At 42.8% G+C, this 12,244-nt stretch overlaps 2 protein-coding genes across 7 annotated transcripts in view; one reads left to right on the top strand and one right to left on the bottom strand.

Moving 5' to 3' along the window:
- DEPDC5 (DEP domain containing 5, GATOR1 subcomplex subunit) overlaps positions 1 to 2,106 on the bottom strand; it is a 128,238-nt gene extending 126,132 nt beyond the window's left edge. The window contains exon 1 of the mRNA XM_032395083.1: positions 1,762 to 2,106. The gene's annotated coding sequence lies outside the window, so the exon portion shown is untranslated. The remainder of the gene's footprint in view (positions 1 to 1,761) is intronic.
- PRR14L (proline rich 14 like) overlaps positions 127 to 12,244 on the top strand; it is a 51,626-nt gene continuing 39,508 nt past the window's right edge. Inside the window, exons 1-2 of one of the 6 annotated variants that reach the window (XM_032395077.1) lie at positions 127 to 253; positions 7,901 to 8,426. In XM_032395077.1, the coding sequence (XP_032250968.1) occupies positions 7,953 to 8,426 (474 nt within the window). In that variant the 5' untranslated portion in view covers positions 127 to 253; positions 7,901 to 7,952. Of the gene's footprint in view, positions 343 to 2,137; positions 2,223 to 5,317; positions 6,536 to 7,900; positions 8,427 to 12,244 lie in introns of those variants that run through there. The other 5 variants (XM_032395076.1, XM_032395074.1, XM_032395075.1 and 2 more) reach the window with 5 other exon arrangements.

Genomic DNA, 12,244 nt, shown 5'->3' with positions numbered 1-12,244 from the left:
AAGAATCCGGACCGCAGGGGCGGGGCAGAGGGCTGCTAGGGCCCGCCCAGGGCCGGAGGCTGGACGCGGGAAGAGCCGCCCCTAGGATTGCGCGCGCGCCATGCGGGGGCGGGACTTGGGTGAGCCCGCATGGCTGGCTCGGGCCCCGGATGAGGAAGTGCGGGGTGGGGGTGGAGGGGGGCTCGAGGAGGAAGAAAACCATAGAGACGAAGAGGAGGTGGCGGCTGGAGCGCCCCCGGGCTCTCTCGGCTCGGTAGGCTCAGGTAGCTTTGGCGGCGACGGGGCTGCGGCTGCAAAGGCCGAGCTGGCGGGGCGAGCGCGGGCCGCGGAGCAGGCCTCAGGGTAAGAGGCCGGGGGCGGGAAGGCTTCGGGCGCAGCCGCCCCGCCCCACTCCACCCTGAGGGGACCCTCCGCCTGGCGTTGAAGGCTGAGGGGGAGCCCGGGGCCCCCTCCCTCTTGGGGCGCTGAAGGGAACGGAGGCTGCTCTGCGGGCGGCGGAACGACCGGGGGAGAGGGAGGAGACCAGGCCCCGCGTCGCGAGGGGGAAACGGCTTCTCCAAGTCATGGCTCCGACGGGGGAGAGATACTCTTCAACCTCGATAAGGCGGGGGACCCCCAACTTCTTGAGGAGGGCGACGCCCCTTGTTGTGGGCGTACGCTCTTCCCCAGCTCCTGTGCGTTTGTCAGCGGCGCGATACCCGCTCCCGGGGTGTGAGAGGGCGATTCTAAACTTATTTCAATAGGAGGGGTAGTAGATAGCCCCTCAACAAGACCTTTCTCCCGAATTTGCTCAGCGCTCCCCAGATGAAGAGCGAGACTCAACTTGCCTAAAAGTGTTGGGGGGGGGGGTCTTCCTTCCCTGTAAAAGAGAGACTTACCTTTTTTCATTTATTTTTCACCTTTACCCCTAGATATAAAGAGGAAGACCCTGAATTTACTGTGTGGTATTAGAAGTCAGTCTCTTCCCCCCCCACCCCCAATCATGTCCACCGACGGAGCCTCGCTTCTCTTCCCTCAAGTCTCTTGGTGTGCAATGAGCTCCTTTCCCTTGCACAGTTAAGAGCATGGCGTCTGGAATGTGGTAGTTGCAAGTCTGTCTCCCACTTCCCATCTTCGTGACCTTGGTTAGTTGTTTAACCTTTCTGAGTCTCAATTAGCCCATCTCTAATTTGGGTCCTCTTTGTAGAGCATTGTCTTGAGGGCTAAGGGAGAATTTGTGTAAGTGCTTAGGACATTAGTAAGCTTTTGGTAAATTGTTGCTGTCATTGTTACTTAATTTGCTGCTGCTGTTTTTGTTGTTTTTAAAGAAAGAAAACTAGTATCTTCCATAGAGACCCACATTTTTCCATGCATGCCTCCTCCCATCCCCACCCCCACATCACAGGTGTTCAACCCATCCTTTCTCACTGGAAAGGAGACTTTTCCCCACCCTGGGGTGGAGAAAGGCATATTTACTCCCTTTAGATTCTTCCATGCTCCCCAAATTAACAAAAGAGGGCCTCAGAATGATCAAGAGAAAAGACTTTGTTTTTGGAAACAGGTCTATAGTCCAAGAGGGAGGGAGGGCTGATACTAAAAGCCAGCCTTCCCTTTGTCCACAGAAGCTATCACTTCTTCCTGACTGGTTAGAGATATCCTCTCCCACTCCCCCTACCTGCTGTAGTGATTAAAAAGCTTCCTGCTATCTGCACACCTCCCCCTCCTCAAAGAGGGAGCTTCCAACTTCTTTTTTTCTCTCCCAAGAAAAATAAGACTCTGTACCTTTGAGAGGAGGACTCTTTCCTGCAGTGTATTTAGAGTGGCACAGATGGTTTCCTTCTCTTCTTCCTTTGAAAAAGAAATGAAAATCTTTTATGCAGAAAGCCTTTGTCAGAAATCAGGAGCATTTTCGCTGTTTCATTCCCCATGTGGAGACAGAGGGATCCTTTTTCTGCATGCTAATAAAGGAAGGAAAAAGGAAACAGTGCTTGATGCTTTTGAGATTTCCTGCACACTCCATGTTGAAGAGCTGGGCCCTGTTTAGTATATAGACTTCCCTACCCGACTTTCTGTTTGTCTAGAGATCTCGTTAAAAGATTCTTCTTTCTCTGTCCCTCAAGAAGAGGCCCCTTCTCCGAATGCCCTCATGGAGGCATTGGCTACAGTGTCCGAATCTTGGAAAAGAAAGCCCCTTTCTCAAGGTGAAAGGAGTGTTGTGAACTTCTGAGGGCCTGATCGATTTTGTGAGTATTGTCCCTTGACACAAGTGTGGCAGCACCCGGTGTTACTAACTGTTCTTCGTTTGGAGCAGCCCTTTTGCATTGGAATTAAAGACCTTCAGACTGGGGATTATTGGGCACATGGTTTTCTGTTCCGCTGTTTTCTTTGTTTGATTCTTTTTTCTACGTTTTACTCATTGCTGTAAACTTTGTACCCCCAGAACTTTTGTTTTAGGGAGTGTTTGAACTACTAAGCTGAAAGGGCCACTTTGTCAAATTTGTAGTATTATAAAATGTATTCTGATGAGATTGAGAACTGCAGCAGTATATTTTCTTTTTTTCATGTTTTTGTTATTTGGTAGGATAGGAATTAACACTGCCACTAAGAAAAAGCTTTCCATCTTTTTTGTGTGTAAAGTGTTCTTAAATTACCTCCTATGCCCTGAGTGTCTGCAGTGGGGCTTAGTTGGAGCTCTACCACCATTATTGGTATCTATAGATGTACTTTGAGAAACAAAGAGAAATAAAAAAGTTATCACTTTTAAAATTTTTTTTAAAAAGATTTTATTTATTTAACAGAGAGAGACACAGCGAGAGAGGGAACACAGCAGGGGGAGTGGGAGAGGGAGAAGCAGACTTCCTGCTGAGCAGGGAGCCTGATGCAGGGCTTGATCCCAGGACCCTGGGATCATGGCCTGAGCCGAAGGCAGACGCTTAACAAAGTCCCACTCAGGCGCCCCGAAAAGTTATCATTTAGGGTCATGGGATGTTTATGGGCGGCAGGACCCTTTGAGGTTATTTTGTTTAACTTGTTCTTTTTACATGTGAAAAACAAGCCCAGGAAAGTTAAGTGACACATTCAAGGCCGTACAGCCAGCAGGATAGGGACCCTGGTCTCTCAATTCGCAGACTAGCAACTAGCAACTAGATTGCTTCCCAGCATCGCTGTTGGATTTGACATAGAAAGGTTTTGAGATGATTGTTCTCAATTCAAAAGAATTTCTTCTTTTATTGGGATAACTTTACTGCATACTCCCTGCAAATATGGGTCTTTTTTCAGGGATAAGTCCATTCCCTAAACAATCTAATTCTCATTTGTGTCATGGTAAAGATGACAAGCCAGTAGCAGTTGTAAGAGTTGTTTGTGAATCTATGATTTATTTTTTGCTTATACCTCAAACTAGATATTTATCCACTGTGCTCACCCAGTAGGTTGGGTATAAGTCATTAGTAAGGATTAAGCTATAAATCCCTGCCTTCATTTTATGACCATATGTAACTCACTGTTTTCTCTTCAAGTTTACTTAACGCTTTAATGTAAAAATTTTTATGGTTGAGGCAGAGAGCTGACATTTGGAAAGATACTGATAAAAATAAAGGGATAATACACTTACCAGTTATTCTTTATTCCTATTTGGATCTTGGGAAACTATTTTTTAAAATGTTTTAACAGAAGAAATACATATTTACTGTAAAAAAAAAAAGTAACAACGTATAAGTTGTTTGTGATCTTCTCACTCAGGGTAATACTGTTAATATTTGGATTATATTCTTTCAAACAGTTTTCCTATGTTCATATTTTACCAAAATAAAAGAGTTTTGATGTTTAGTTTGATAAACTATCCCAGGCAGCCTTCTTTGTAGAGTTATGTTTCTCTACACCATCATTTTAATTGTTCCAGTGTATTTAGAAATTTAGTTTTAAAGAACTTGAATGTCTTGTTAAAATTTTGTTCTGTTCCTGCAGTCTGTAACATTACCAATATTTTAATAGATGGCTAAAATAAGAGTTTGGTGGTGCAAGCTAGTGAGCTGAGAATAATTTTAATCTGCTGCTCTAGGCTTACATCTAAATATTACTTCAACTCTGATGGTTCCAGCCGAGACACTCCCTGTTCTGGGTGACTCAACTGCAGATACTGCTCAGAAACTCGAGGACCCAGGATGGGGCAAGGAGAAAAGGAGAGAAGTCTGTTTTGGTTCAACAGCCAATGTGCTTAGTTGTTTTACAGGTTGAAAGTTCTTAGAATTATATTTTTACCAAATAGAAGATTCAAGAGGTGTTTGGCTTTTGTAAATTGGAAGTTATTTGGGGGGAACCAAAGCCTTAAAAATCTGTTTTGACCAATGCCAGTTTACAGCACAGATGCATGCATAAGAAATGTAACGGCACTGTTTTCCTTGAATATCTGGAACCAGTCTATGTGATTATTAATATTGCCTCTTCATGATGCAGATCTGTTTAGTAAATGTGTGTTTGTGCATGATCCTGTGTTTAGAACAAATCTTGAATTAAGGCCATGGGGATGGAAAGGAGTGGGATTTGTTAGAGACACCGCGGGAGTTGAGTACGTGGGCTACAAGTGCTAATGGAACAACAGGTGGAAGGTCAGATGTAGTTGTCTCTGGGGGTTCAAGTCTGAGCTCTAGAATAATGGGGGTGTTGTTACTGAGAGAGGCAACAGGATAAAAAATAAACATGTAAGTTTACTGAGAACATCTTACTCATCTTCGTTTCTCATAGCTGTTTGTATGTAGTAAGACTCAATTATTCATTGGGTTGAATGGGTTCTATCTTAGATATGTGAAGTTTGGGAGGGGTACCACCCTTATAAATGAAACATAGGTCAGGAATTTGAGAAAAGATGGGGGCTGGGGACAGGTGTTTTTGTTTTAAATCAGCTTTCAGATATAATTTGCATATCATACAATTCACCAACTTAAATTGTACAATTGAGTGATTTTTAGCATAGTCACAGAGTTGTGTAACCATCACCACAATCAATATTAGGACATTTTTATTGCCCCCAAAAGAAACTCTATTAGCAGTCACTTCCAGTTTTTCCAGCTCTCACTAAGGAACAGCTAATTCACTTCCCAACTCCATAGATTTGCCTACTCTGGGTATTTTATATATATGAGAACTTATATGGTTCCTTGTAACTGGTGTGTTTTACTTACCGTAATATCTTCAAGGTTCATCCATGTTGTATCACAAATCAGTATTTCCTTCCTTTTTACAGCCAAGTGATATTCCATTGTACGGATGTACCGCATTGTTTATCCATTCATCAGTTGATGGCCTTATAAGCTGTTTCCATTTTTTGGCTATTGTGAATAGTGCTGCTCTGAACATTTGTGTACTAGTTTTTGTGCATATATACCTAGGAGTGGAATTGTTGGCTCATGTGGTCACCTATACTTAAAGGGACAGTTTTGAGTCATCCACATAGAAAGGCTGCAAAAACGATGAGATCATCGGAAAAGTGAAGCCTGGGAGGCGTGTCAAGGATTAAACTTTTGAGAACACTCATACCTTAGTGGCAGGTAAGGGAGAGGAGCTCTTGGCAAGAGACCCAGGGAGCCGATCTCCATCAACAAACCTGCTCTTCTACAGTATCCTTTCCTGCACTTAACTCTTCTGGTCTGTATGTGGTGTGATAACCAAAAACTGGATTGTATCTGTTGTTGGGAAAGGGAAACTGAACCAAATGAAAATGAGCACCTCCTCCCCTTTTTTGGCATCCAATAGTAATTCTACTTTAGCTGTTAACCCCCACATGCACACACAGACACTAAGTGGCCTAAAATCTAAAGTGCCTCTAAAAATATCCAGGAACTAGAGGAGAAAGGGGAAGATTGTAGCTCCAGAAAGGATATGTTTTTGTCAGCACCATTTATGAAAGTGTCTCATTTGATTCTCACCATACTTCTGGACACAACAGTTTCTCTCTCCTTGCTGCTTTTTTGGATTCAGATTTTTTTCATCAGCCTTCCTGTGTTCTCTAAACTTAATGGACCGACAGTCTGATTTCCTATAATTTCTAGTATTTAAATTAGTACTGTCATGTTATATACTTTTACGTTTGGGGAAGAGTCCTTCAAAACATTAAGGACACCCAATGGGTGAAAGCATAGGAATGTGCGTAAGTAAACTATCCACCACAGGTTGGAAAACCAGAAGAAAGGCAGAATGGTCCAAAGTGAAAGGACCTGTCATCTGTCCTGCCTCAGCCCCCAGCTTCAGTCTTGATAGCACATGTCAATGGATGGGATCTTCTGTGCAAGGAGGAAAGGTTGTAAACCCATGAATAATCAAGGAGCAGGTGCTTCTTGACCTGGAGGTAGAGCAAGTGCCTTTTGTATAAGTGACGTATGGGCTCCCCCCCAGAAAATCAGGGAAGGAATAGAGACAGGGTCCAAGGAAACTGGAAGGCAGCTATGCTCACCACTATACCACCAACGCGGGGTCCAAGGAAACTGAATTGTAAAGATTTACATGGTGTATTGGAGAGTCCCTCCTGCTCAGAAATCTGAATGTGGTCAATGGAGAAAAGGTGAGACAACTCAATAGTCAAAACAGTTGGGTAGCCAACAATGGATTTTGCTTGTATGTAGTATGTTTATTTTGGGAAAAGATGGATGTTAGAAAGTGGTAGGAGTAGAAATCTGCTGGCTTTCTGAACTGTCCTTTCCTGTGTATATTTTGGCCAAAGGGATTTGCCATCAATACCTCAGGTAAATCCTTGTTACGAACTCAGTTGCCAGAAAATTCTCACCTTTTCTCTCCTTTTATTAGGATTAGGGAAAGCATCAAGAATGAAAGCAAGTAGTATCTTATTTGGTTAACCAGTTTCCACCTTGGTTAGGTCAAAGTGGATTTTGTTGTGGAAACTGCACACATTTGGTAGGCTAAAATGGAAAGGTTACCAATCAGGAAACCCTAGTTCCAAGTGTACCATTCCCTAACTCTGTGTGTGTGTGTGTGTGTGTGTGTGTGTGTTTTAACTTTAATAATGTAGTTTTATGAACTAAACAAATATACATATTTTAGCAAATAACTCATGTTTCCACTATCCATTGCAAGAGGTGGAACATTCCCAACACTGTGGAAGCCCCTTGGGTATCCCCCCCCCCCCGTCCCCTCAGATAACCCTGTAATGTTTTAGGCAGGTCATTTTTACCTCTTCAGTGTGATGTTAGGATCTATAACGGGATGGTGATAGCTGCTCTGCTTTGCTCACGGGGTTGCGAGAATCAAATTAGTTGTGTCTGTGAGGGCACTTGGAAACTGAATAAAAGAGAGGATTCTGCTGAAGGTCTGGTTTAGTAGTGTCTTGTGCCAGTCTGGGTAGACACAGCTCAAGTGTTTGGTAAGCAGTAAAGGAATGGAATTCTGTTGTCTCTAAACTTTCATAGAGAATTATTCTTGAGGAAAAGTCAGTATATTAAATTCCTCAGAATCCCTCAGTATATGTTTATTCCACAAGTATTTGCTGAGTACCTTCTACATGCCGAGCACCTCTCCCAGGCAGTGGGGATAACAGCAATGAACAAAACAGGCAAGGTTCATGCCCTGAAAACAAGTAGAAAATCATCTTTATCTTCTAATTTACATCATTTCTATCCTTGGATGCTCAGACATGTCTTATTCTCATCTACATTTGCTGGCCCTCCAGGTTTAAATTGAGAATTGTTCATAAGGCAGTATTTGAATTGAGATTAGACAGATGTCTATTAAAGGTTTAAGGTATTTATTTTTCCACTAATTCACAGTCTTTAAGGAGGATGTTTTGGTGCCAGATTGTTGTCAGCAATTGAGGTGGAATTTTTTGTCCTTATTTTAGCCAGTTTTAGCTGAAACAGCTTTCTTCTACCCTGCAAGGTTTTAAACTTTTATCCCTTCCTTTGATTTGTGTCAGGGTGAACCGTTTGATGTAAAAGACTTGACTCCATAATCTTCCATCTGCCCTAATGCTGTCATCCGGAGTAGAGACTCAGCCAGTTCCACTTGATTCCTCCATGTCTGCCGTGGTACAGGAATTATACTCTGAACTCCCTGTGAGTGTCTCCAAAGAGCTTCATGCTGACCCTGAGCCAAGTGTGATTCCAGATGTAAAAGCTGGAGCCTCAAGCTCTCTTATAAGTCAGAGTAGGGCAGTGCCCTTGGAGCTGCAGAGGACTCGTGCGGAAAGTTGTTGTGAAGAAACTTCTGGCGCCTTGGATCATGGGGGTGAGCCTGGGCGGTGTGGGCTGGTGGACTCCACAGCAGGAGGTTCTGTGGCTTCTGGGATCTTGGATAGGGAAGAGAAAGCCAAGAGCATGGAGCTAAAGGTCTTCAGAGATCAAGGGGACCAGGCGGAAATTGTAAGAGACCCCTGTGAGGGAGCAAAGGAAGACCCACATCAACATTCCACAGCTACTGAAGAAAAGATCAGCCCAAGTCAGGTAAGACATGAGATCTCAATTCAGATGAGTGTGAATGACAGCTTTCCAGAGTAACACTTCACATGATAAAGTACAGATGCTGACAGGTAGCTTATGATTTGTTCTTGAAACATTTCGAAAATGTTGAGTTTGATGTTAACTTTCTTTTGATGATTTTTTTTTTTTTTTTTTTTTTATTTATTTATTTGAGAGAGAGAATGAGACAGAGAGAGAGAGCATGAGAGGGGGGAGGGTCAGAGGGAGAAGCAGACTCCCTGCCGAGCAGGGAGCCCGATGCGGGACTCGATCCCGGGACTCCAGGATCATGACCTGAGCCGAAGGCAGTCGCTTAACCAACTGAGCCACCCAGGCGCCCATCTTTTGATGATTTTTTAAAACATTTGTGTCACATCAGACACTTGAAGAGAGGAAGTGCTTATCTAATGAAAAAGTGTCACTTCTCAGAAGCAGCTACTGTATGTGGAATGTTGAGTCTTATGGTAGTCATGTGATATTTCTGCATCTGATTTTGAGAAATGATGGGCACTCATTCCTTAAGTTTTGGTAGCATCACAAGTAGGATGGAGGGATATGTCACAGAAATATCTCTTGAGGGACTCTGCTGACCCAGGTAGGGCTTCATAGGATGGATACCCTAGAGGGATCTCCATATTTCAGGAGCTGGTCCTTAGCTTTGCAGGTCCAGAAACTTGACTTTTATTTTTTAGTATATCAGAGGTTATCGTCTCCAAAGGACTGACCCATGCTAATCTACTTCATGAGAGACTATAAATCAGAAAGCCAGTTCTTTAATTCACAGTGAAAAGTGGAATCATTACTTTGTAGGAATGGTCACACTGGCTGATCAGTATGTCTTCTCCCTGTAGGCAAGCCTACATGGGAAGTGAAATCTCTCTCTGTAAGTGTGAAATTAGAGTAATAGGGTTCAGGTAGGTAAAACTAATGATTAGTGAGCTGTGATAGCCTGAGGAACCTAGACTCCTAAAGGAATATACCTGCCAAGTACACTAGAAAACTTACTTTCTCCTCTGGATGGTGCCTTAGACCAGGGTTCAGCAAACTTTTTTCTGTACAGGGCCATTTTAGACTTTGTAGGCCATAGGGTCTCTGTCAGAACTACTCAGCTCTGCCCTTGTAGCATGAAAGCAGGCATAGACAATACATAAATGAATGAGTGTGGCTGTATATCAGTAAACCTTTCTTATAAACACAGGTGCTGGCCCATGAGCTATAGTTTGCCAACCCCCGCTCTAGACCCACAAATAAATTCATATTCCCTGGGCTTTCTGGGCTAAGCTCCATTTCCCACCATATAAATATGTCATTTGTTTACACAGGTTACAGGGCAAAATTGATTGTTGTTAATAGGCTTCATACATTGACCGTAGTTAGGAATAAGTGAATCTTTAGATAGCAGTAATTAAGTAACATATCAGATTTTATGCTATGATAACCTACTCTTAAAAATATAAGTGAGGTAACAGATTCAGGATCTAAAAATTTCTTACTTCTTGATATGGTGGGCTCGGTCTAACAAGATGAAAATTTTCTGTAATTTACCTAAATCTTCATGTAATATTTGGTATAAAATAAAAGTACGTATACATGAATTATGAAGTACATAATGAATACAGTACATATATATATATATATGCCTCCCAACCTAAGATCTAGAAAATTACTGTCCCTTTCTTCCTCCCAGCTCCACCAGAGATAAATACTATTTTGAGTTTTGTAAAGCAAAATGAAGTTTAATAGATACAAATGTAAGATTTTTTTTACTTGGTTCCAAAAAGTGAACTTCATAAGTGAAAAAAAAAGCAGAAGTACTTTTGGAGAAACAAAAGAACTATAGGCTTTAGCTAGTCAATTAGAATTAACTTTGTGGGATAGCCACCAAGAAAAACCAGTTTGCTCTTAAATGTACATTAACAGAAATGTGTTACCTGGACTGAGAAGTAGCAGTTGTAGTCTGTTGTGTGTTGGTTAGTCTATAGTTAGAATATCACAGTCACAGGCCCCTCTCCCCACCCCAGCACTCAGATAAGCTCAAGAGGCCCCTGTGGTGGGGAGGACAGAGGGAAAGCAAGGAATGTGTCAGGGTTGGGGTCACTGGCCAAAGTGGATCCTGTCCTCTCCTCCCCATGCTGAGCCTGGTGTCACATGTATCAGGTGTAGGAAGAGTATAGAAAACCAGAAATGCACTCATGATAAAGAATTCACACTAATGACAAAATCTAAAAATACACCATTAGAGGCCAATTGCTTGGGTGTGTCCTATGAAAGAAGAATCAAGAGAAGCCTTCAAGAATTTGGAAAGCTGTCAAGCAGAAGTGGTTCTATTGGGCACAGGCTCCATAAAAGACTTAGTGATAGCTCAGTCATTCTCAGGTCACAGGACCCTTTGAAAATCTGAATGAATACTGCAGATCTCTCAGAAAAGCAGACTACTATTTCAGAAGGTTTGCAGAGCCCGGACATCCTTGGACATCAATATAAGGATTCTTGCTAGATTGGCAAAACACCACAAACAGACAAAACACAATTGATGAATTAAACACGATTGATGAATTAGGAGAACATTTTGCAATATATATCACAGATAAAGGACTTATCTCTCTAATATATAAAGAACTCTCTCTTTTTTAAAAAAGGTTTTGTTTATATGAGAGAGAGAGTACACAAGCAAGAGGAGGGGCAGAGGGAGAGGAAGAAACAGGCTCCCTGCTGAGCAGGGAGCCCAGTGCAGGGCTCAGTCCCAGGACCCTGGGATCATGACCTGAGCCAAAGGCAGACACTTAACCAACTGAGCCACCCAGGCACCCCATAAAGAACTCTTTTTTTTTTTAAAAGATTTATTTATTTGACAGAGAGAGATACAGCCAGAGAGGGAACACAAGCAGGGGGAGTGGGAGAGGGAGAAGCAGGCTTCCTGCTGAGCAGGGAGCCCGATGCAGGGCTCGATCCCAGGACCCTGGGATCGTGACCTGAGCCGAAGGCAGACGCTTAATGTCTGAGCCACCCAGGCGCCCCTTAAGATTTTATTTTATTTTATTTTATTTTATTTTATTTTTTTCTAAGATTTTATTTATTTGACAGAGAGCGAGAGCAGGAACACAAGCAGGGGGAGTGGGAGAGGGAGAAGCAGGCTTCCTGCTGAGCAAGGGAGCCCGATGTGGGACTCGATCCCAGGACCCCGGGATCATGACCTGAGCCGAAGGCAGACGCTTAACGGCTGAGCCACCCAGGCACCCCAAGATTTTATTTTTAAGTAATCGCTATAACCAGTGTGTGGTTCGAATTTACAACCCTGAGATCAAGAGTCATATGCTCTACTGACCAAGCCAGCCAAGCACCCCACTAATATATAAAGAACTCTTAGATTCAGGAATGGAAAACCCAATAGAAAAATGAAGGAAAGACTTGAATAGATGATTCATTTGTGTACATGTGTGTGTGTTCGTGTGCTTGTTCCTAAACACATGAAGAGATGGTCACCCTCACTTAGAGAAATGTAATTTTAAACAGTTGAAATACCACTTTTTACCTATTAGACTGGAGAAAATGAAAAATTATAACAACATATCTGCTTGGCAAGGCTGTGAGGAAAAAGGTGTTCTCACAGGTTGCTGGTGGGAATGCATACTGATAAGACCTTTCAGAAGAGGAATTTGGCTGCACCTAACCAGAAAGCATATGCTCTGACCTGTTGACCTAACATTCTCAATTCTAGGAATCTACCCTGAATATATACCTCCAAATTATAGAAATACACATACTCAAAGTTAGTGTTTGCAGCATTGCAAAATGTTGGAAGC

Source organism: Phoca vitulina, unplaced genomic scaffold (genome assembly GCF_004348235.1).
Source record: "Phoca vitulina isolate PV1807 unplaced genomic scaffold, GSC_HSeal_1.0 scaffold82, whole genome shotgun sequence".
Taxonomy (NCBI): domain Eukaryota; kingdom Metazoa; phylum Chordata; class Mammalia; order Carnivora; family Phocidae; genus Phoca; species Phoca vitulina.
Note: the sequence above shows the minus strand (reverse complement) of the source record. Positions and strands in the feature narration are given on the sequence as shown.